This window comes from Mauremys reevesii, linkage group 5 (assembly GCF_016161935.1).
Source record: "Mauremys reevesii isolate NIE-2019 linkage group 5, ASM1616193v1, whole genome shotgun sequence".
In the NCBI taxonomy this organism is placed as follows: Eukaryota; Metazoa; Chordata; order Testudines; family Geoemydidae; genus Mauremys; species Mauremys reevesii.
The window spans coordinates 59,295,255-59,321,165 of NC_052627.1; the positions used below are offsets into that span (position 1 = coordinate 59,295,255).

General features: G+C 39.3%; 1 protein-coding gene across 5 annotated transcripts in view; it reads left to right on the plus strand.

The window, feature by feature from the left end:
• The window catches only part of ARFIP1 (ADP ribosylation factor interacting protein 1), a 96,474-nt gene that overhangs the window by 27,832 nt on the left and 42,731 nt on the right, over window positions 1-25,911 (plus strand). For 3 of the 5 annotated variants that reach the window (XM_039540669.1, XM_039540668.1, XM_039540666.1), the window contains 3 exons: window positions 16,750-16,858; window positions 20,460-20,555; window positions 22,730-22,842. In XM_039540669.1, the coding sequence (XP_039396603.1) occupies window positions 16,750-16,858; window positions 20,460-20,555; window positions 22,730-22,842 (318 nt within the window). Of the gene's footprint in view, window positions 1-16,624; window positions 16,859-20,459; window positions 20,556-22,729; window positions 22,843-25,911 lie in introns of those variants that run through there. The other 2 variants (XM_039540667.1, XM_039540670.1) reach the window with 2 other exon arrangements.

Below are 25,911 nucleotides of genomic sequence, written 5' to 3' on the forward strand. Positions count from 1 at the left end.
GCCCTAAGCCCCTTCCTGGACCCTCAACTCCTCATCCCTGGCCCCACCCCAGAGCCTGTACTCCCTCCCGCACCCCAGCCCAGAGCCCCTCCCACACTGAGCCCCTCATTTCTGGCCCTACCCTGGGGCCCACACCCCTAGCCCAGAGTCCATACTCTGTTCCACACCCCAAACCCTTGCCTCAGACCGGAGCCCCCTCCTGTACCCCAAGCCCCTCATCCCTGGTCCCACCCCAGAACCCGCACCCCCAGCTAGAGCCTTCGCACCCCAGTTCCCTGCCCCAGCCCAGTGAAAATGAGTGAGCGAGCGATGGAGGGAGGGGGGTGGGACAAGGGTGGGTGTTCGGTTTTCTGTGATTAGAAAGTTGGCAACCCTACCCCCATGCTTGACTTGACCCATATTTTCATTTACATTTTGCGAATGTAATAACTTTGCAGATATTTCAGCAGCTTTAGGCGTATTTGTTCTCATCTGTATGCACAGAGATCTAGCTGTGCAAGTCTTGTTCAATGCTAATGTGATTTACACAAACTCTTGCTCTGGGAATATACCCTTTAGCAACAAAATAACAGTAGAGACCAATTTGAGGTTCTGTTCTGCATAAATCCATTTCTATGCATGCACAAGCAAATGCAATATATGATTTTGCAATATATGATTTTGCAATACACATCTCTCTCCTTGTTTCTGAGTTCTTGTAAAATAATGGTATTTCATTTTTGCAGTAAAGTGCTTTTATAGTACTTGCATACAGCATCATGCAGGAATATGCTGTTAAATAAAACATGAGTCACCAAATGTACTTGATTTTTTTTAAAAAAAATCGGTAACAGTAAATATTGCTGTATTAACATATTTGCATCACCTCCAGTAAACGGTTCTCTAACAAAATCTAAATTAATAATTAAAAAGACAGGTTAGAGGCTTAAACAGGATCCTCAAAATATTTTAATCAATTTAAAATTACTTTTGTAACTGAAAGCCCCTCTTTCATTCCTCATGTTACACGGTTTCCTTTTAATTTTGCTTTTCATTTTTCACTGTTGAGTGAAGTGCACAAATCTACATAACCAATAATAAACAACTGGCTCAATTGTTAGTTAACAGATTTATATAAGCATTGTACATCCATTAATGATCTGGTCACTAAATGAAGCACTGACCTATTTCTCAGACATAATCACTGATAAACCATAACTGGTGATCTATAAAAGCGGGAATGTGTTATGAAAAATTAATAGCTGCAACAACAGAGCAAAAGATTAGTCTCCTTCCAGGCTTCCCCCAATCAGAACGTATGGCTCGCCATTATGTGCTTACTAATTATTTGTCAGCCACCAAACTTTGACTCAGATTAACTTTGCAGTATAGTGAAGCTGTTACGCTGATGGCTGTGTGCACACCTCTCTCCCCATCCCCCCCTGCTCACCTGGTTTACTGCTGAAGAATGCTATGCAAGTAATTTAATATGATTTACATTCAGGATGGTCCAGAATACAAATCCTGTATCCAGACACTCCTGGATTCAGGGAAGGATGGTTTTTAAATCCGGGACTATCTCATATCCCTACAATAAGGAAAAACAAAATTGTGGATCCAAACACACTCTAATCTGGGGAGATTTGTGATCAAAATACAAATTTTGTGGTTTGAGCCCAGATTAGGCCCATCACTGGAATTATAAAAGAGAGGATGTATCTTTTTCACAAATAAACATATCCCTCCACCCATTATAACCAGTTTTAGAGACCTGCAATAAATGAAATAATGTTGTTACCCTTTGTGTATTGTCTATATTGAGGCAAGTGACCAAAAAAACCCGAAGGAACTGTAACTAGCAGAAATGATGTGGTGCACACATCATTCTAAAGGGGCAGATGGTGTGAGCTCTAGCAGCCAAAGTTACATTTGCTTGGGGAATAGAGAAGGGACAGTGGAGCCTCACATAGGAAGAGGAGGTGGACAGCAGATCCCTCATGACTGAGAGGAAGGTAGTGAGAGCCTCCTGTTGTTGGAAGCAGAGGGAGCTGAAGAAACTGCTACTCAGTTACTACCTCCCTTGCTTCAAAAGTGTCCTGTAAAATGTGTGTCCTATTTGGTTTCTGCTTCCACATATAATTCTTGTATGGCTGTTCTGGTAGGTAAATAGTGGCACTGTTGGTCAGGAATTACTTGCACCTGCACCCTCACCATAGATGAAATCACTGCTCACTTAATTAAAATTGTTCATAAAAAGCTGCTGTATTCTCACTTGTCCTCATGTGCACTATCAAGAACTACTTAAATACAGTTATGACTGAAATTCTAACTTGGTTTGTCCAGCCATTATAATAGATGTAAACTTTAAAGTGACTGAACTGGGCTGTAGCCTTGACAACATAAAAACAAACTTTTGGCCCAATATAGCTCAAGTATCAGAGGGGTAGCCGTGTTAGTCTGGATCTGTAAAAGCAGCAAAGAGTCCTGTGGCACCTTATAGACTAACAGACGTTTTGGAGCATGCATGCATGCATCCGACGAAGTGAGTATTCACCCACGAAAGCTCATGCTCCAAAACGTCTGTTAGTCTATAAGGTGCCACAGGATTCTTTGCTGTTTTTATGTTATGACATCGTATGGTTGAGACAAAACTATCTGAGTTTAAAGCATGCTTAAGCATACTGGTTTTGTTAGTGTCTATGCACCTTTAAAGTCCATTAGTAATGGTAGTGTTAATGGGATGACTAATTGACATAGCCCTTTATTATTGTTTGCTGGAGGAAACGCAGCTGATTGCAATTTTTTAACTTGTTGGTCCTGTAGTTAACACTCTTTACAACATGAATAGTGTGAGAAAAGTTACATTTTGTCATTTAAATACTTGCTTTCAGTTTTTTTTAATGTAGGTGAGAATACTTAACATTGTTTAACAAACCGGACCTTGAGATGGGGGAAAGTGCATTATTCTTTGTAATCTGAAAACATGCCATGTGTTTGGCCGAAAGAGAGTTTCTAAAGAATGAATTAAAATTGTTGTGGTTAGGCTACCCAAGAGCCCAAATACTGTTATCTTACAAACTTACTTTTATGTATTTGTCAAGTATCAGGGGGAGCTGTGTTAGCCTGTATCCACAAAAACAACAAGGAGTCAGGTGGCACCTTAAAGACTAACAGATTTATAATGGGCATAAGCTTTTGTGGGTAAAAAACCATTTCTTCAGATGCATCATCATCATATGTTTGAAATGCCTTATGAAAATACAAAACCTGATGTGTGCATTGCATTCTGAAATTCCTTTGTATATCTTGTTGTTGTTGTTGTTGGTTTCCTCTGTCTCCCAGGACAGGCTTTTTCCTCCTGTCCCTTTTTGCCCTCTTCCAGAGCAAAAGCACTCTAAGCATCTTTATATGCTGCCAATAGCAAAGGATATCTGGCAGGGTGGGAAACTTGAGCTTCATTGTGAATCTTCAGTATGTGCTATTATAATAAAGAGTATCTTTAAGATCTGTTACTCACTGCACCTGCACTCATAACACCTTGGGCTGTAATCTTGTCAGATCACATAAACCATGTAAGGTCAGAGCACTTATATGGGAGACTAACAAAAGGAAACTCAGGTGCTTTAGGAAGTGCTTATGCCTTCTGAGTCAATACTGAGCTAGTGTTCCAGCCTGGTGGTAGAGAACACTGAGGTGTGCTGCTTGTGGTGCTCTATTTTAGATGCGTTGGAAATCAAACCCGTGATCACCTGTAGTCTCTCTTTTAAGTTTAGGTATGTTATCTCTGGCCTGGCCAAATTCCAGTTTGGGCAATTATATTCAATTTTACTAGAATGTCTCAACTGGAGAAGCCATTTCTTTGCTTCTTATCATAAAAACAAACCTTTAGAAACTTGTGGGTTTTTATTTTCTGCTGCCAAGTAGCTTATTTCATGCAGTTTAAAAGAGGAAGGGTCTGGACTTCATTGATAAGACTGGAGGAGAAATTGTTCAGAAAGGTGGATTGTAAGGTGAGATGTGGAGAAGACAAACTGCTTAGTGGAGGAGGAAAAGACTTCTTTCAAGTGAAGAGTAACATGATTTAAGGCCTGAGGCCAGGAGATGGAAAAGGAGATACAAAGAGTAAGTAGTAAGCAAAGTGAATTAAATTTAATGTAGAGCAGGGGTGGCCAACCTGTGGCTCCTTGCCTAGGCACCAACTCCGGGGCTGGAGCTACAGGTACCAACTTTCCAATGTGGTACACAGGGTGCTCACTGCTCAACCCCTGGCTCTGCCCCAGACCCCGGCCCCACTCCACTCCTTTCCCCCAAGGCCTCTGCCCCTTCCCCAAGTCTGCCACGCCCTTGCTGCTCCTCTTCCTCCTCCTGCACACCACAAAACAGCTGATCGCGGCAGGCAGGAGACACAGGGATGGAGGGTTAGGTGCTGATCGGCAGAGCTACTGGTGGGTGGGAGATACTGGGGGCAGGCAGGGGAGCTGATGGGGGGGGGGGCTGATGACATGTTACTGTGGCTCTTTGGCAATGCACATTGGTAAATTCTGTCTCCTTCTCAGGCTCTGGTTGGCCACCCGGGTGTAGAGGGAAACCAAAACACAAATGTAGGTGCGGGCAAGTTAGTGGGGTATTTTAGCTTAAGAGGCGAGCTTAGAATGGTAGTAATGCAGGAAAACAATGGATTGATTCAAAGCAAAGTGTGGGTAATATGGTTGTAGTGGGAGGAAGATTACAATACTCACTGTAAAGTCAAGTGGACACACTTGGTGAGGCTTGGAATTGAGAACTGGGAGGCCGTGTTAGTCAAGGCAAAAGTGACCATGGCAAGTATCTTAATAGTGTGGAATAGATGCGACGTGATGAACAGACAGAGCCAATGTTTTGTCTCATTGAAAGTCAGTGGAACTTAAATTCCTAAATGACTTTTGACAATCTGATTTAGGCTCCTAAGTCACTTCAGTGCTTTTGAAAAAATGTAAAAGAAGGTAATATGAATCTGCGTTAATTGTTGCTTTATTCGTTAGGACGGATTCATCCTTAAGGAGAGGACAGTTGTCATAAACAGTTAGTTAAGGGTTAAGGTTTTTTCTACCTGTAAAGGGTTAACAAGCAGTACCTGTGAACACCTGACCAGAGGACCAATTAGGGACAAGAGATTTTCAAATCTCTGTGGAGGGAAGTTTTTTTTTGTGTTCTTTGTGTAAGTGTTCATGCTCTCTTTGAATCTAAGAGAGGCCAGTCATGTCTCCAAGTTCTCCTGGAGTAGTTCCTACTATCCAATAGTAAGTATAGTAAGTAAGACTCTGTGTATTGTTCCATCCTGGTATTACAGAGACAGTTACTTTCTTTTTATTCTTTAATAAATCTTTTCTGTTAAGGACTTGGTTGATCTTTCCTTGGGTAAATTCTCAGGAAAAGGGGAGGAGGGAGGCAACCCTCTGTAGTTGAATCCCGGTATCTCTCCTAGGAAAAGGGAGGGGGGAGGAAGCAGGGGGGAATGGTTTTTCTCCTAGGTGTAAGAACTCCATGGATTTGGGGCTCTTGGGATCCCCAAGGATTTTGGGGGAGGACTGTGTCCCAATACACGTACATTATTGGGTGGTGGCAGCTTTTACCAGAACTAAACTAGGATTTTAGTTTAGGGGAGTCCATGCACGTCCCCATTTTGGAACCCAACAGCTCTAAGTGGGGGTGAGACCTATGACAACAGTGTATAGTCTTTCCCAGTTAAATTCCCTAAATTCTTATTAATGGGTTGCATAAGTGGGCTAGTTTTTTTATTCATTCCACTTTCCTCCCAAAGAAGTACTTAAGTTACATCAGTGATCATAAGCCGCTTTAATTACATCGGTTGTGTATGTCCACACAATACTCCTTGTGACGGCAGAGCATGTCCACAGTCCTTGCCCTTACACTGACCGAGGGTGTTGCACAGTGGGATAGCTACTAATAATGCAACACACCACCCTCTGCCGCCGGGAGCTCTGGGAATGGATCACGGTGCATCATGGGGGCATGCTTGCCGTTCCGTGGTGTGGCTCTTTCCATCCCATCATTTCATGGGCTTCGAACTTCATTTCATGCCGTTTTTCAACTGTCCTTGTAAACTGTGCGCCCACCATCTTTGCCTGACAGCATGGATCCTGAACTGTTGACCAGTCTGGTGATGAGTGTTACGAACACAATGTGGCTGTCCTGCGGTATTTCATGAGCTGTGTGTAGTTGGGTGGTGGTTGTCCCTCCCCCTCTGGCTCAGAGGGAGGCCGCACTGCCTCACTAAGCTGTTGGGGTCTCTGTCTACTATTAGGGAAATTAGCAAGTTGGGTGTTAATGTCCTGTTAAGAACTGGTTAGAAAAATGCCTGTCAGGCAAGGTCTAGGTTTAGGTGGTCCTGCCTCAGCTCAGGAGAATGGACTAATGACTTCTTGAGGTTCCTACCACCACTACCTTTTGTGACTAAGAGAGGATAAAACTTTAAATGGAAAAGAAACAGCCCAGGCAAGTTCCATAACAAAAAATGATTGGACTAAGTCGTATTGTTCCAATCTTGTGAAATCTAAGTATAAAATCTACTTGCCCCACCCTCATAACGTGGTGATGTAAAAGTTATTTGTACTTAGTTACTGTTTAGACAGGCAGAAGAGTAATGTTTTGCAGGTTTGATGTTATACAAACCATCATAAGCTCCATATGCTCTATAGGTTTTGATATGCTCCCCAATGGTCACATGGATAATCATAGAAATGCACAGCTGGAAGGAACCTTCAGGTCATATAGGCCAGCCCCTTGCGCAGAGGCAGAACCAAGTATACCTAGACTTCAATATGGGGATTCCACAGCCTCCCTTGGAAACTACTTAATAGAACACAAGCCTGAATAAGGAAAGAACAGGTTAGCTAACTGCTTTGGCCAAGGGACAATAATACTACTATCAGTAGTGGAACTACTACCCATAATAAAAACTTATAGCACAATGTCACTGTTGTCACTATGTATCAAACACACACTTAATAAAGCAGTTATTTTTCAGAGTAGGGTAATCATGAATTTCTCATAAATAGGTCACCTATGGCAAATGTTTATTTCCTCTTTTTGACTGTTTCATGCTGAAGCACACTTCAAAAAAAAGATTGTAAAGAAAGTGATTTTGGTTTTTTTGCTTGAATAAGAGCCTAATTCCTGACAGCACACTTGTTTTCCAGTGCTTTCTGTAATGGAGTCAGAATGATGTTAGGAACTAACTTTAACATTTTTAACATTTTGTTTTTTCACTCCAAGATAAAGCCCCCTTTAAGGCAGTGGTTTTTAAGTTGTGTATGTTAATTTTAGATGTCTTATACTCTCCTCACTGAAACAGGTTTAATTGAAAATGTTTGAGACCATAGTGGTCTTGTAAACTAACTTTTCAGAGGAGAAATAATTAGTTTGAGTGAATATTTTAAAATATTTTAAAATGTACGCAGATTTCCCACAAATGCAGACTTCTGCATAGAACACACTGACCTCTATATAACTTACTGGTGGACCAGACCAGTTATTTTAAGAAGGCTGTCTAATCTTCGGATAGTTTTTTTTTTTAATGTAACTGAATGTCATCAGCAGGCTAACTCCATAGTTTGAGCCTAGTGTGTGGCTAACTGTTACTAAATGTACTGAGTTACTTCACCAGTATGATGCACTAGCTCTCCCACTGCTAATTACAATATTTAATCATAATATTATATGTTGTGATTTATAATTAAATTAACCGTAAAATATCAGTCGAGCGTGTGACAGTATACTAGCAGCAGCAGAATTATTTATTGGACCAAAAACTGGTCTCTTGCATTGATGGAAAAACACAAAAAAGCTTTACAGATCATCAAGTAAAATACCTTCTTACAGCAACTTGTGTACTAATGGTTTGTAATTATTTTTCATTCTATTAAAACATTAAATGAACAAATCCCCAGTATGTTCAGATAATGTTATGTCCAGCTGTTAGGAAACTTGACAATGAGGTAGGCTTTTTCCCCTTTATCAGATGACATAAACCAGGAAATTCAAAGGTAAAGCTTGATACTCTCCTTTTCTATGTCAAGGAATTTTTAATAACTTACAGTATGTATTCACATATATGGTTCAATTTCTAGATTTCCTGAATCATTTCTGTTTAACTTATCCTTACTTCAAGTTCATACATAACTAGCTTCTTTTAGGTATTTTAATATAAATATAGGCTAGGGTAACAGTTAATGGAATCTTTGTGGGAAACTAAATTAAACATACTTTAAAACAGTAGTTTCTTTCTGTAATTTAAGCTTTGTCTTAATTGCCTTCAACTCTAAATCTCATAAACTTGAAAGAAAAACCTGAGTAAAATGTTGGGGCCTGAAAAATTTAGAGTTAGGTAGTAAAAATGCTGATGCAATCACATGATACAAATGCATTCTTGATCTTTTTTGGCTCCAACATGGGACTGAAGTCTGAAAAGATATGGAACTGTCTTAATTATCTGTTTACCTTAATGAGAGAAACAAGTTTTTACTACTGAAAGCAGTGCATACTGAAAATAAGTTATAGAAGTTTCTAATCAACAAATTGTCATCAAGTTCTGATTATGGAATTTCTTTGCTACTTAAACCATCAGCCAAAAACAAAAAACCCGAACTGTAGGTTGATAGTGTCTCAAATTCAAGCTTGATTTTTTTTTCAGTGCTGGTATCTAGTTTTTAAGTAAAATTATTAATTTTACTGAGAATAAAATATGTATTGCAACTTTACGAAATATTTGTCAGTCATGTTGGATTATAACAAATCTTACAAACGTATGTATATGTTGTATCAAGTATATTATATTAATCAGTTTTGGGTTTATACCAAGAACTCTGTTTTTTGTTTGAGCATTTGTCCACAGAGATCCCACTGTAGGTTTGTGCTCCCCAGGCATTAGCCCAGAATCTTTTAGCCAGCAATGTCAATTGGGGCTGTGCATTTACCCATGTACTCTCTCACCTCCATCAACAAAGGTAAAGAGTAGAACAGCTGCAAACACCACTCCATTCCTTCTGACTGCCCACTGTCAGTGTCATTCTCCAGGTTTTAAAATCTGTCCTGCTTATGAGAATGCTATGCCTGCTAATGATATTCCTATAAAATGTTTGATTTGTTTAGGGGAGTTTAACTGCTAGCAAGTGTGCCATTTGTACCTCTTTTTCTAAGCGCACACAGAGGACTCATGATGCCCCTTAACAAAATTATTTTCAATGGAAAGGTCTACGTGGAGTATGTGTGACTTAGAAGTATCCTCTCGGGAGCAATCTCTTCCTGCTTCAAAGCAGGTTTCAACAAGTGGTCCTGGCTACAGAGCTGCCACTCTGAGACATGAGAGATCTTCTAGCCATGAGGGACCTCATGCTGCTATTGAGCATTCTGAGCCTTCCAGTCAGCCCTCCTTGGGCTAGACTTCCCTTCCCGGAGGCAGGGAAGAACAAAGATCTCCAGATGGGACTCTGGGATGACTGCAGTCTCTGATACTGACCAAGAAGAAGGCCAAGAGTCGTCATGCTAACTTGTCTAAACAGGCTTTTTTGAAACTACATTGCAACTATGAGCCTTCAAAGGCTGGTGGATCATGTTCCTTGGTGACCTACATTGCTTCATCAGTACTGGTGGCATCGATACTTTATATGTTGGAATATACAGTCTGACAAGCTTCTCCTGGGACTCCACACTTGTACTATTGATCACTGTACAGAACAGAAACCGGGGGAGAACATCTGACTTTTCTAGTCAACTCAAGCCTGATAAATATTTCCAAATAATAATGTTCTTCAATAAGTAAGCATCTGTTATTTTCAGTCTAAAATGGAGCAAATGCTGGTATTTACTTTTCACCAACCGTCAGTAGTTTGTTTGTTAGAGAGAGAACTTTTGCCCTAATTATTTTTGGTTTCAGTGCAGAGAATGTTTTCTTTATTTGGACTAGTTCAAACAAAGTTGAAAAGCAAATTGGAAGTTGAAAAAAGCAGGAAAGCTTGTTTTTCTCTTCCAATCTATAAATAAAAATCAGGTGGGAGAGGATGAGATCTAGTAATTATGATAACTTGGAAGAGTGTGGGGCCAGATTTGCAATAAACGTGAGCACTTAAAGATGCAAGTAAGTGTCTACTGGTATTTTCAAGAGTACCTAAGGTTAGGTACTCCTAACAATCCCACTAGACACCTTCTGCATTTTTAGATCCTTATAACTTTGAAAATCCTATTTGCATAGGTGGTGTCTTCACTAAGCGCTAAAGCAGAGCAACTGTACCAGTGCAGCTCTGGAGTCAGATGCAACAGATTACAAAAGACCATTTTTAGGTCACCTTTCTGGGTCAAACCACTCTTCAGTCTTTTAAATGTATGCATCAATGGAAGTTGGAGACTGCATAGGTTCTGCATTGACAAAGTGAAGGTTAACTGCATGAAGTTGGAAGGACTTGTCCCAGGACTTTCAAAAAAGTGAAATGAGATAAAGTATCGTCACTTTCCTTTAGAATGAGGTTATTCATTGTACCAAATAACAAGCTTCTGAGGGAGTGCAAGTCAAAGCCACTTATTTTTTTTTATCCCTGTGCCCTTCAAAAATAAGTCTCCTATACCACACATATCATTTATCTACTGTTGTAAATAGGAATGTACATACCATGCCTCATTTTTTTTCCCCACAATTTTTCTCCAAATTATCTCAATTTTTTTCCTATAAAAACTGTCAGTGATAAATCCCTTCATCAAGACCATTATGGGCTGTTGGCAGCCTTCTTATTTAGGAGTGTTGTGTAATAAATCATAATTAGATGTCTGAGATTATATGCCATAAAACCTAACCCAGGTTTTCATGCAAGAACTCGTATGTCCAGAACAAACACCTCCTTTGCTTATTTAAACAAACAAACAAAAACCCTCAGGTCAGAGATGATTGATTTTTAAATCACCCATTTAAATCAGCAAGCAAGAACACTGATTTAAATAATTGATTCTATTCTTGTTTAGTATTTGTACTTTTTAGTTACTTTCCACTATTTAAAAAAAAATATTGATTGTCATTGGTTGGTATTGCCATTAAAACATGTTGATTTGCAACCAAATACTTTATAGTATTTACACTAAGGATATGTCTATGCTGCATTCACACGCTGTGATTGCAGCTCGGGTAGACATACCCTAGGTAGCCTGGGCCCCAGAGCAGTGAAGCCAGGGCAGTGCAGGATAACCCTGTGAGTAATTACCCAGCATTCTGGATGGGCTTGTAGTGCATGCTGAAGCAGCTTCATTGCTCCGGAACCTAAGCTAGCTTTAATCTAGCTAGCTTATTTTACCGGCAGTTGCTCCATTTTAGACTGAAAATAATAATGCTTACTTAAGGACATGATATTTTGACATGTTTATAAAGTGTGAGTTGACTAGACGAGTCGGATCATTTCTTCTGTCTCTGTATTAACATTAAATTTGAAATTATGACAGCCTATAGTAAGCCCGTAATTTACTACAATACATAAAAATCCTTTAAATACTCTGCATCAATAAACATTGACATTTGGGCTTTTTTTTTATTGATTTAAATAACTCAATTTAAATAAAAATCTGATTAAAAATCATAGGTTTTTATCCATTCCACCTCAGGTTCACAATATATTAAGTCTTGGTAATACAATTTACTACTATAATTTATTCTAGCAGTAAAGTTCTCTGTTTATTATCTTGTACTGTAGGGTCCCGATGTGCTGCTACTCATGGATTAGTGTCCCATTATATTAGACATGGTACAAACTTAACAAAAAGATGGACCTTGCCCCAGAGAGCTTATACTTTTGGTTGTAAAATAAGAAGTGATGCAGTAGGTGGATAAACGGATGGGAGCACCAAGAAACAATGAGACAATACTGTTTGCTATGATGGGCAATGGTCACAGCATGCCAGCTGCCATACCATTGTTGAGGCTTTTATAGGCATTGTGGCAGAAGAGTTCTAAAGGGGAGGGAGAAAACATGTAGGTACTCTTGTCAAAACTTAGCAAACAGGCAATGAAGGCTTTCATCAGTAGAGTGAGGGTGAGAGTACACATATGCTTTGGAGATTAGAGAATTGGGCAGGTGGGGATAGATTTTGAAGGGCCTTAAAAGTACAGACAAGTAGCTGAGAATTTTAACACTTTCACAGGAAAGAGGCTTGGCTTCCACATCTTCAGGTGAAGAATGGGCCAGAGGATATGGGTGGGCTGGAGTTTAGAGTCTTCAGAAATTTAGAATCATAGAATCATAGAATTCAAGATCAGAAGGGACCATTATGATCATCTAGTCTGACCTCCTGCAAGATGCAGGCCACATAAGCCGATCCACCCACTCCTTAGCAAGCGACCCCTGGCCCATGCTTCGGAGGAAGGCGAAAAACCTCCAGGGCCATTGCCAATCTTCCCTGGAGGAAAATTCCTTCCCGACCCCAAATATGGCGGTCAGCTGAACCCCGAGCATGCGGGCAAGACTCTCCAGCCAAACCCTCTGGAAAAGGTTATATCATACCATTGACCCATTGTACTATTTACCAGTGTGGCACTTAATTGACCTATTGACTAAGCCCGTTATCCTATCATACCATCCCCTCCATAAACTTATCTAGCTTAATCTTAAAGTCATGGAGGTCCTTACTTCACTGTTTCCCTCGGTAGGCTGTTCCAGTATTGCACTCCCCTGATGGTTAGAAACCTTTGTCTAATTTCAAGCCTGAATTTCCTGACTGACAGTTTATATCCATTTGTCCTCGTGTCCACATTAGCACTGAGCTGAAATAATTCTTCTCCTTCCCTGGTATTTATCCCTCTGATATATTTAAAGAGTGTAATCATATCTCCTCTTATCCTTCTTTTGGTTAAGGAAAACAAACCGAGCTCCTCAAGTCTCCTTTCATACGAAAGGCCTTCCATTCCTCGGATCATTCTAGTGGCCCTTCTTTGTACCCGTTCGAGTTTGAATTCATCCTTCTTAAATATGGGAGACCAAAACTGCACACAATACTCCAAATGAGGTCTCACCAACGCCTTATATAACGGGACTAGCACCTCCTTATCCCTACTAGAAATACCTCGCCTAATGCAACCCAAGACCGCATTAGCTTTTTAACCACATCACATTGCCTACTCATAGTCATCCTGCGATCAACCAGGACTCCTAGGTCCTTCTCCTCCTCCGTTACTTCCAACTGGTGCGTCCCCAGCTTATAACTAAAGTTCTTGTTAGACATCCCTAAATGCATAACCTTACACTTCTCACTATTGAATTTCATCCTGTTACTAATACTCCAGTTTACAAGGTCATCTAAATCTCCTGGATAATATCCCGATCCTCTTCCGAATTGGCAATACCCCCCAACTTGGTGTCATCCGCAAACTTTATCAGCCCACTCCTACTCTTGGTTCCCAGGTCAGCAATAAATAGATTGAATAAAATCGGACCCAAAACCGAGCCTTGAGGAACTCCACTGGTAACCCCCTCCAACCGGACAGTTCCCCTTCAATACTACCCTCTGCAGTCTCCTTTAACCAGCTCCTTATCCACCTCTGGATTTTCATTTGATCCCCATCTTTTCCAATTTAACCAGTAATTCTTCATGCGGTACCGTATCAAACGCCTTACTGAAATCCAGATATATTAGATCCACGCATTTCCCTTGTCTAAAAATCTGTTACTTTCTCAAAGAAGGAGATCAGGTTGGTTTGGCACGATCTACCTTTCGTAAATCCATGCTGTAATCTATCCCAGTTGCCATCGGCCTCATGCTCGGAACCACTCTCTCTTTTAAGATTTTTCCATGACTTTGCATACTACAGATGTTAGACTAACAGGCCTATAATTCCCGGGTCACTTTTTTCCCCTTCTTGAATATAGGAACTACATTAGCTAATCTCCAGTCAGTCGGTACAATCCCGAATTTAGGATTTATTAAAGATTATCGCTAACGGGCTAGCAATATCCTCGCCAATTCCTTAATATTCTAGGATGAAGATTATCCGGGCCCCCGATTTACTTCCGTTAAGCTGTTCAAGTTTGGCTTCTACCTCAGATACCGTAATGTCTACCCCACATCTTCATTCCCATCGGTCCCTCTATCACTATTCCTTAGCCCTTCATTAGCCTCATTAAAGACCGAGGCAAAGTATTCGTTCAGATATTGTGCCATTCCAAGATTATCCCTAATCTCCACTCCGTTTAAAGTTTTAAGCGGTCCACTTCTTCTTTCTTGGTTTTCTTCCTATTTATATGGCTAAAAACCGTTTGCTATTGGTTTTAATCCCCTTCGCTAGGTCCATCTCCACTCGTCGCTTTGCCTTTCTCACAGCTTCCCTGCACCCTCTGACCTCAATAAGGTAGGTTTCTTTGCTGATCCCTCCCATTTTCCACTCCTGGTACGCTTTCTGCTTTTTCTTAATGACCCCTCTAAGACGCTTGCTCATCCAGCTCGGTCTAAAACTGCTACCTACGAGCCGTTTCCCCCTTCTCGGGATACATGCCTCTGACAACTCCTGCAACTTCAACCTGAAGTAACCCCAGGCGTCATCTGCCCTTAGATCCCTAAATATGTTATCCCAGTCCACTTCCCTAACTAGTCGCCTTAATTTAGTAAAATTAGCCCTTTTGAAATCATACACCCTAGTCTCAGATGCACTATTGATTATCCTCCCATTTATTTGGAAACGAATTAGCTCATGATCACTCGAGCCAAGGTTGTCCCCTACAACAATGTCCTCAACAAGGTGAAGAATGGGCCAGAGGATATGGGTGGGCTGGAGTTTAGAGTCTTCAGAAATTTAGCTTAAAATACAAAGCTTTACAGGAGTCTAGTGCCCATAGGTAGGTTGAGACTGAGGGTTGGTCTACACTACCGGGGGGATCGATCTAAATTAAGCAACTTCAGCTACGTGAATAACATAGTTGAAGTTGATGTACTTAGATCTACTTACTGCATGTGTTGATGGGAGACGCTCTCCTGTCGATTCTCCTTGCGCTTCTTGTTGAGGTGGAGTACTGGAGTCTACTCTAGAGCAATCGGCGGTCTATTTATCACCTTTATACTAGACACGATAAATTAATCCCTGCTGGATCGATCGCTGCCCATCAATCTGGCTGGTAGCATAGATAAGCCCTGAGGCTATGTCTACAGAACTTATGTCACTCATGGGGTCTGAATAAATCACCCTGAGTGACATAAGTTACACTGACCATAAGCGCCGGTGTGGCTCAAATTTTTCTGCTGCTTGCAGAGGTGATTTTATTATGCTGATCGGAGAGCTCTCCCATCAACTTAGTGTCTTCACCAAATGTGCTGCAGCGATGCATATGCAGCACTGTGCGTGTAGACATGCCCCAAGAAGCTGCTAGTGATCATGGTGCTGTTTATTTCTTTTCCTTCTTTATTATTGCACTTAAATGATTCACTTTTTGTTTGGCCCTTTATAAATAACTAATAATCAGGAATCATGGTTAGTTTAACCAAAGTATAGTGTCTCTTCTGCTAAGGATACATTTTTATTACTTTGGAGTTTGTGTGTTTGTAGGGTTCCTTTTTCTCTTTTCCTGATACTTGGTTTATATTGTAGGGAATTATTACTGTGGATTGGGATTATTCAGAGCTACATTCTAACTTCCAGTTTGGGCCTTTAGGTAATATTACACCTATTCAGCAACTCCCATGGGGCTTGCAGATTAAATGATTTCTGTACTGTACTAAAAAAAAATCAGTTGGGTTTTAAAGATATTAATTCTTAGGCGGGGGGGGGGGGTGATAGAAGAAGTTACTGCATATGCCCTGCAATAGCATCTTGAAAATAAATGTTTTTTTCTGTGCATACTTCATGCATTGCTCATCTGTTCCTTTATTATTTATTTATTTTTCACCTTGCTAAGATCAGAAAGATTCAGAATTCCATGTCAGCAGTTAAGGTTTTCTGATTATGTAATCTACTGTGATGTGACTGAATTATTAGTCTGTCTTCTGCTCATTGTTTTTAATAGTTTTATTTTTACGTAGTGTGGAACAGGGAAATTAGTGAGGTTGGAAGGCATTCTATCTTCTAACCCTGACTTACTGTGCTGCATAGCCTTTGAGAAGTACCTTAATCTTTTGCCTCAATTTCTCTATTTGTAAACATGGATAATACTAACTCTCCAACCTCAGATCAACTTTAAGGATTTGTTAGTGTTTTCACAGTGTTTTGAATGAGTAAAATGTGCTAAGTGTTATATGGCATCATGATGTATTTGGCACTTTACAGAACAAGTAAAACGATGCACAATCCAGAAAAACTTTGTCTAAATGAAGACTGTGACAACAGGAAAACCTTCTATTAGCAATTACTATTTACTCTTTAGTTTCTAGGAGTTAATCTTGCACTCAACCACTTGGAAAAACTAGAATTTACCTTATTGTTTTTCTTCTGTAAGGACATTGGTAAGGAAAGGAAAAGTATTATTTTGTTTTCTGCTGTTTTAATTTTTCATTTTTTTTCACATACTTAACAAATCAGCACACTTTTAAAATGAGTGTACAAACTGTTTCATCTAACACACATTGTAAAACAGTGTCTTACATTGTAAATGTTTGCTACTAATGCATCACAATAGAATGCCATGACACCGTAAGACAAGTTCCAGGCTATAGACAGGATTGTCTAAGATGCAATTGAAAAGATATTATGGTGCCTAAAAGTTTCCTTATCTAGGTTTTTATATGGATTTTCCCTTTTATTCAAACATTTCCAAGGATTTGAAACGTTCGTTACCAGTTGGACTTGGTCTCTCGGAAACCCAAATAACATCTCATGGCTTTGACAGCACCAAAGAGGGAGTCATTGAAGCAGGGCCATTTCAAGGTAAAAACTACTTGTATACCTACGTGATTTTTACATTTGAACAATTTACCTGATTTGGGCAGATTTTTAAAGGCATAGCCTCCCTAGACTCTTCTCAAACTCTGTAGCTGCTTTGCACTTCAGCATAAATAGCAGTTATTCTGATGTGCCATGTATACCTTAGGTGTGAAAAGTGTTCTCCTCAGTCGCTGGGTTGCTAAAATGAGAAATTGATATCCACTTGTTAATGGGTTTTAATGAAAACTTATAGCAGATTTGGTAACTTTTAACTAGCCTGCAGTTAATTTTAATAGGTCCTTTCCTATAATCATGTTGGATTTCTTAATGAAAAGATTCTTGGTGTTACAAAAGTATGTATGTTGTTTGATGGATACTGGGAATTTAAAAACTGCTATATTAAGGGAAAATTTAGGTTATTATAATAAAAACTCTATACATAATGATTTAGTTATATAGCTCTAATTAAGTTAGAGGTATTGTTCCAGTTGTAAACATAGCTCAAATCAGTCCCACTATCAGTTACCACTCCACTTCAATTTTCTAAAGAAAATAGAATTACAGTGAAATTCTTTTCCCAGCTCTGTAGTGGGTTGTTCCAAAGAGACTAAATTGTTTCCTCTTTATTGTGATGTATATGTTCTAAAGGTTCTTAGACACCAAGCATAAGAATCAGTCCTAAAAATACTACAAAAATTTGGTTATATTGAAGATGGATCCACCATTTTACTTGCTCAGCATAGAGCTGCAGGTTTCTTTAATTTGAATGGATTTATTTAAAAACTAACCTTGAGAAATGCAAAATTATTAAACAATCCAATAATAGCACTTTCTCTTTAATCTGTCTGAAAATAATAAAGAATACAGGAAACAGGACATAAACGAAATCTTAATAAACCACTATACATAGTCTTACTTTATCTAGAGCAAGATTATGAATTTAGAAAATCTGGCTGAATATTGAGTGAGCAGCTGTGAGATTGAGTCTTTGTAGTAGTAGGTATAACTTGCATATATCTTTGCTTTTATAAGTAAAACCTTAAAAATTCAAAAATGAAGGGAAAATGTACAACTTGTTACATAATTAAAATGTTTTTGTGGCTCATGAGTGTTTGAAATATTCAGTGCAGCTAATGAAAAGTTGCATAAATAATAAACACTGCTTGCCATTCCCTTTTCATTTCATTCTATCTGTAAGGAAGTAATACACTAGTTTAACAGAGCAGGTACAACAGAACTAATACCAAAATAAAGTGTACAGGACATTGTTCAAGCTATGCTAATAATTCTGAAATGTCATAAATGCTTTACGATGTAGGCAACAATTATTAATTTTCATATGTTATAGAAACAGGGAACTTTGTGCTTTCTCTGTGTGAAACGTAGATTATCATGAACTGACTTGAATTTAAAAATAATACTCCAGTCTTTCTCCAAAACCAATTGCTTCAGATTATTTCTGATTATGTTTTTCCCAAATGAAGGAGAAATGATGGAAATTAGGTTTTGAATAACCCAATAGACAAAAAGATAAAATATGATTAATGCCAAATTTTAAGGGCTTTGATTTCTGTCCAGTAGAATGGATAAAAAAGAAATACAGGGGGGGAGGGAAGCAAAATTAGTAGGGATGGGATGAGGGGAGGGATAGCTCAGTGGCTTGAGCATTGGCCTGCTAAACCCAGGGTTGTGAGTTCAATCCTTGAGGGGGCCATTTAGGGATCTGGGACAAAAATCTGTCTGGGAATTGGTCCTGTTTTGAGCTGGGGGTTGGACTAGATGACCTCCTGAGATCCCTTCCGACCCAGGTATTCTATGATTCTTATTGTGAACAATGAAGCTTAAGCAAAGTTGGATACTCTTGTGCCAGAAGCCAAGAAAACTTAAAGAATGAAAAGTTGTTTTTAGCTTGCTTACATTCCATGATTAGACACTGCTCCTGTAAAAGGGTCCTTGTGGGCAGACCTTTGTGCCTGCATGAATCCAGTTGCAGAATTGGGGACATTAGTACCCAAGGTATTGCCGCTCTCGTAGAACATATCATCATACTGTAACAAGGTAGGGCAAGTTAAATAAATGTCTTTCAGCCTTAACTTTGTTTGTGTGTGCAGATTAATGATGTTGCTAAAAAATTTATGCTTTGCTCTTACAGTTGGAATAATGAGGGGAGACAAATTCTCCATACTACAGGGACATATATAAGAAACATATGCTGAGTCTTGCTTCAGTTATTTAAAGAGCTCTTTTGAGGTGTTACTGAATTAATAAAGTATAGCTTTTGTGGAAGCCATTAAAGGGTACATAATTTCTGAGGGCACATTGACCCATTAGATTTTTATGCAACCTTGAAAAAATGTTATGAAAATTAACATGCTCAGGCACGAAATTGACTTGCAAATACCATTGCAATACCATGATGATCAATTTGGGCGGGCAGAGGGGGTTATTACTGATTTTAGTCACCCATCAAAAAAAGTATTTTGTCCTGGGCAAATGGGGTGATTTTTTTCATGGTTGCCTCTATACAGTTAAATTGACTATTTTATTATATGCTTTCCTTGATGTGGAAGAGTATAAAGCCATGAGCTGTATGACTTGTTAAAATATGTATAATAGCTTTGGGAGCACAGCACTCTTACTGTTAACGCAATGATGCCCGTAACTCAATATTTTAAATATAATTAATGTTTTTAGTAGGCCTTTTTCTTCTAGACAGAGAACCACACAGGCTAATATTTTAACAACCTAATGGCTCAATCCTGTTCTCACATACTTAAGCATTCTTGCTGCATATTCTAGACATATAGCTACTGCACTTCATTAAAATCTGTTCTTGCACCTGCTTATTTGAAATTGGAATTGAATCCAAAGTCCAAATATCAACCTTCAAGGTTAGGAGTATTGCATGATAACAGTAGAGTGACTTTTACTTAGATAAGAAAAATCAGATTTCAGCTGAAAAGCAGCCATGTTGATCAGTATGAAAGTCATTTTATTTGTTTTCTTTCCTACCTCCTATATCTGGCATTTTGTATTTTGGTTGATTACTTCCAGTCATACTGCCAATTTCTTTTAAAGAAAACACACAGTTAAGTCAGGAGTAACTTTGAGGATTTCATATTAGCTGCTCCTTTCTAATATACAGGGGCTGCTTCAGGCACCAGCGCAGCAAGTGCGTGCCTCGGGTGGCAAGCCGCGGGGGGCGGCCTGCCGGTCGCTGTGAGGGCAGCAGTCAGGCGGCTTTTGGCGGCATGCCTGCGGGAGGTCTGCTGGTCCCGCGGCTTCAGCGGCAATTCGGCCGTGGGACTGGCGGATCTCCCGCAGAAACGCCGCCGAATCCGCATTACCAGCAGACTTCCCGCAGGCATGCTGCCAAAAGCCGCCTGACTGCCATGCTTGGGGCCGCAAAATACATAGAGCCGTCCCTGCTAATATATCACTACCAGAAATCCCAAGAATTATTCCATACACTATTCTATTCTAGTTTTGTGTTGATGTTACAGGTATATCTGCAATACTAAAAGCTATCTCTGTACATAAAAGTACACACTTTCTGAGGAAAGAAGATGATGGGTTTTCATGGTTAAATGTGTCCCCTTTTCAGGTTCCTCAGCATCACCCATATCATCTGTTATATCTCCTAGCAATGCAGCAGCTAGCAGACTGGCTGGACAAGGGAGTGATTTAATTATTCCCACAGGTATTCACAACACTCACTGCTGGATACACTAGTGTTACACTAACACCTTTGTTACACTAACTCCTACTGTCTGTAATAATTTCACTTTTTTTACTAGGTGAGTGTGTAATTCCTGCTATTTGGTGATTCTGTCATTTCTGGGCTTCAACAGTTTGCAAAGTAACCTATGCTTTCCCTTCTGAACAACTTTTCCTGCTCCAAAGCATGAAGTATAATCTGTACAGATCTTTACTTTTTATCAACAATAAATAAAAACAAATGACATTTAAAAAGTACTCTAGGTGTAATTGTTAGTGCTGAAGCAGTCAGCTTTTTTCTCTTTGCCAGCCAAAACAGAGACATGTTCTAATACTCCAAGTATGAGATTGGATTTTGGAGTTCATAACACCCAAATTGGGCTTTGTCCCGACTGCCTCTGTGGCTTTGGTCAAGTTACTTAACCTCTTTGTGTCTGTTTCCTCCTCTTTAAAATTGAGAGAATACTTGGCTACCTCAGAGGGGTGCTGTGAGGATTAATTACTTACTATAAAAATTGTTTTTAATGTGTAAATCACATGTTGGTGCTCAGTGCTATAAAGGAATGTCTGGAGACATATGCAGAAGCATACTGTTTTTACAAACCCTTGTTTACAAATAACCTGGCAAGGTTAATACATTCTGTATTATACGAGATGTGGCAGGTGCAGGGATAGTATTTCTCTCTTTTTCTCTCTCCAGTTTAAATGGGCCTTCTGAATAATTGCACCTTCATATGCCGATGGGTCTTCTGCTAATAATTCAGTTTTTCAGCCTGGAATGCTATTGTAAAGCCTAATGACTAAACTTTCTTCCTTATATAACTTGCTTTTTTTCTATCTAAAGAGGGACGGGGGCCACTATCAAATATCCTTTTGTAAATTGCTTAGGTTTTTAACTCTGCCATGTGTGTAATACTTCCTTAGGAACTTGAAGAAAAACATTTTCCGTACTGACTCTGTCTTGCATTTGATGCTAGGCATTTTATTTTGCTGTTCTCTTTAGAAGTGAAGTCAGCAAGGGTCTGTATATGCTACTAAGTACACTAACATAGCATCAGGAGCCACGTGAAGTGGATGTAACTCTGGGAATTCGACCAAGCAAACTACCTTGCTCTTTGTTAATTTTTTTTTCATTTGTACAATGCTAAAGAGCTCTTGGCATAACTTGGGTGGTCAGTGCATATGTGACAATGAAGGGTGCTCCCAACAAAATGGCTGCAACATTTTTTTACAATTTTGATATTGAGAGTCAGCTTTTCAATTCAAAATCAAAATGTGCAATTTGAATAACATTCTGTACTGACTGGTACCTGCAAAAAGTTTGGACTGATTATAGTGTACTGATGGTGACCCTTTATTCTGTTTCACTGCTTGCTGTGGTTTCTCTATTGCTGATTTTGAATGAGGACTAATGAGTTCCACTATCTCTGTGAATGAGGACCTAATAAAACTATGAAGTACACTAACCTTTTTACATGTACATGAGAGTTATGATTCTCCTGTTAATTTTAATTAAACATGTTGAGACTAACAGCAGCACGATCTGGAAAAATGTGAATGTCTTACTCTTATGTTAACAAATATTGTGTTGATAATTCTGTACATCTTAAGTTGGCTGTACTTGGTGGCAGCAGTTTGATTTGACTTTGTATACTTCTGTAACTTACTAACAATGGCTTGTAATGTGTAAAAGTTTTTTAGGCTGGCTAATTCCAGCAGAATGTTGGACTGTTAAAGGTTGCCTAAATGCTGTTTTTAAAAGAGTTTAAATAACTAAACAAATATCTGAATTACTTGTTGAGGGTAGTAAAAATTCTATACAGAAACACCCATGTAACTTTATCATACTGTCTTACTCAATTTAATGTTAGTTTACCTAAATCATTCACTTACACAAATATTCTGGTTTGACTTTAAAATCAATATAGATATACTTCCCTTTATTGTATGCACTTTTAGGCCCGATTAGCACAAAACTGCTTTTTGAAAACAGTCTTTCATGTCCATTTACCTAACACCGTTCACATAAAATCTAGTTAGATGCATAATTTGCTTTTCCATGCACGAGTGCTGCTTTATAACTCTTTGGATATGCAGATATATGCTTGACTTTTTTTAAAAAAAGTGGGCCCTAAAGATTTTCTGTGTCTTGTTCAGGTGGTGTAAGAATGCAGCAGAAAAGTGGGCCAGTTGTTCTAGCAGATGAAGTAAAGAATCCAGCAATGGAAAAATTAGAGCTTGTGAGAAAATGGAGCCTAAACACTTACAAGGTTTGCAAGTTTACACATGTAAATTTGTATTGCTGTTTCCAGATTATTGCTAATGTAAATTAAAATTTGTAAACGTATCCTATTGTAGCATACGATGTGTTGATAGATGCAGCATGTTACAGATAGCTAAAAATCTGTCATTGTTATGGAGAAACATATTTTCTGAATTGATGTAGATATGACTTATGTAAACTAGGCCTTCTACTGATTTGTTCTTTTTCCCTCAGATTTTTTAAACTAGGTTAGAACTCCAGAATCTTCTGTTAGAACCTACATATGTGCAAAATTATGTATAGATCTCTTAAATTTTTATGATGCAATGATAGCTTTTAAACCTTATTTACATGACAAAAATAGTCTATTATATTTTTCCCCACAAACACACTTACTTGAGCTAAAACAAGTTTAGTGAACTTCAAAATTAATGCATAAATCCTATGTCTTTTTGCTAGTGGAACTGCTAAGTTTTATATGATTTGTCATTGGGTAGCATTAGCTGCAATAAAAATGTGAAATATGGTTGTTTTTATCACAAATTATCTAAAAAAAAATTTAATTTGAGATTACATCTGGTATCAAGGTGACTTCTTTGAGATTTTTTTGCTCTGGTATTTTTTTTTATATTTCCACTGCATTTCTTGTGTTCAAGTGCACCCAGTAGCCTGAATTTGACGGAACAGTACAGGAACAAGTGAATGAGTAATAACATGGTGGTGATAAAGTGCATTTATTTTGCTAGTGACAATTGCAAATGGCTCCCCCATCCTCCCATTTTTCGGACCCTTGATATAAGGATATATTGGTGCATTTGTGACAGTAAACCGACTACTGCCAAGAGCTCTAAATTTAGCCCAATTCAGAGCAGCAGCTCCTTACTCTCCCTGAAACTTGGCTGACAGAGAGCTGGAGGGAAGGAATTTGGATTATGTGTATCGGTCCATGTTGGGCTCTTCACCACTCCTTCAGCCTGTGGAGAGGAGAATGCTTTGCAGTGGAGAATCCCCACAAATCTAAGAACTCCTGCAAAGATACCAAGCCACCACCCTCCCATCATTTGACTACCAGGGTCTCTAGTTGAGCTGGACAGGAAACTGTTTTCCTGTCCTGCAAAACTTTTTGAGATTTCAAAAATTTCCCCATTTTGCACTGGGATGAAACAAAAATCCTTTGATGGAAAAAAACCCCCAAAACCTGATTCTAACCACTGGACTCTCCAGTCTCTTGGGATGTGGGTGATGCAGGTTCAAATCCATGCTCTGAATCGGTCTTAACAAGGACTTGACCCTGAATGTCTGACGTCCCTGGTGAGTGCCCTTAATACCAGACTATTGGCTATTTTGGGGTGGTGTGTGCCCTCTGTTTCAACCAGAAATTCCACCCTGGACCTCAGAAGCCTTCCTGATGAAAGTTTTGACAAAAATGGCAAGCTTCCACAAAAAATTTTGGTTTCAGCTGATTGGCATTTTTTGATGGGAGAAACAATTTCATCAAAATTCCCTATCCGTTTTAATCACTTGTACTCTTAGATCCATGTACTGACTTCCTCTTTGATAGAGGTGAGAACAAATGAGGACATTTTTCAGTAGCAAATGTGATGCTGCTAATTGTAACTAGTTCAAAAGATTTGTTCAGGACAGAGGCCTGCATCTTTTTTCTTGCTCAGTTCCATTGGTTCAGGAACTTCTAATTTCATGTAATCTAAATTGCAAAGGTCTGTCCAACTGCTGTTTCTGCCTACCGTGTTCCCTTTGAGAGGGAACTAATATTTTGCCTCCCCTTGTGAAGAAGTTCTTGGAAGTTCTCTGTACCCTCCAGTCAGGTAGCCTGCCGACCCTTGGGATTTGAATTGGCGCTCCACAAACTTTTATTGAAAGGCTCTCGATCTGGCTTTTTGTTCCACCTCTTACTAAAAGACTCCTTCCTGCTGGCCATCATCTTGGCCCAAAGTTGCGGACTGACTGCTCATTCACTTAATGCAGTCTTCTACAAAGAAAAGGTGGCTGAGGTATATGCAAAACCTTGGCAAAGTCTCAGTTATTCATTTGAAACATTATTTCTCTGCCAAGCTCTTTCCAAAGCCACAAAACCATCTCAGAGAGGTCAGGCTGCATGTTTGACTTACAAAAACATAGAGAACAAAGCGAAACAAAAACTCACGTTCATTACTGCTCAGAATGACAGCACTAAACTTTTTGGAACATGGAGTAGGATGCGTTTTTGCCTTAAGATCCTAAGGTTAAACATTTATTGCCTAAAGCTGCCGGATGAGTTAGTTTGTGAATCCAGGTCGTGTGTGATGTCTCTGAAGTCCCTATGCTAGAACATTTTGGGGCTTTTTCCACCAAAAGAATGGGATAATTCAGGGCATACTTATGTAACATGCCCTCATTTGAAATCTATCTGGCATCTATACAGTGGTTGGTGGTTACATTTATGAACCCCTGTACCTCTGTTCTGAACCGGAACAGATGATTAATTTGGGAGGACAGTGCTTTGCTGTGTGTGACTAGTGCATTTCCTTGGTCCACCTCAGGGAGGTCATTGCTGGCTAATTTCCTGCACTGTGGTTCTGTGGGGGTACATATGTGAAGGAGAAAAGGTCACTTACCTTGTGTAACTGCTGATCTGTGAATGTATGGAATCTACATAGCCACACCAAAATCTGCTGCCCCTAGTTGGAAGCCCAAATACTTTCAGGGCTTCTGGTGATGGAGAAATTGGTGACGGTTATTGATGGAGCCAGGGGGTTATGTATACCCTCGGCCCAAGGCAGGCATGCTTTCAACTAACACAGCACAGAATTGTTCTATGGCTGCCTGCCAAGGCATGTAATTCCTACGATATGGCTCTGAACACATTTGTAAAACAGAAGTTATATCATCTAATAACCCCCTTTAATGTCAAATGAATTAGCAAACCCTTACTGTTACGCACCTTGATGGAATTTATATCCTCTAACAGAGATCTAATAGATTTCAGGCTCTGACTTCTTCTTTCTCCAGGCTACTGTACCTAGTTACCATTTAGAAATAATTCTTGCTTTGAAATGAGTTATTGGCTAATCTGAAT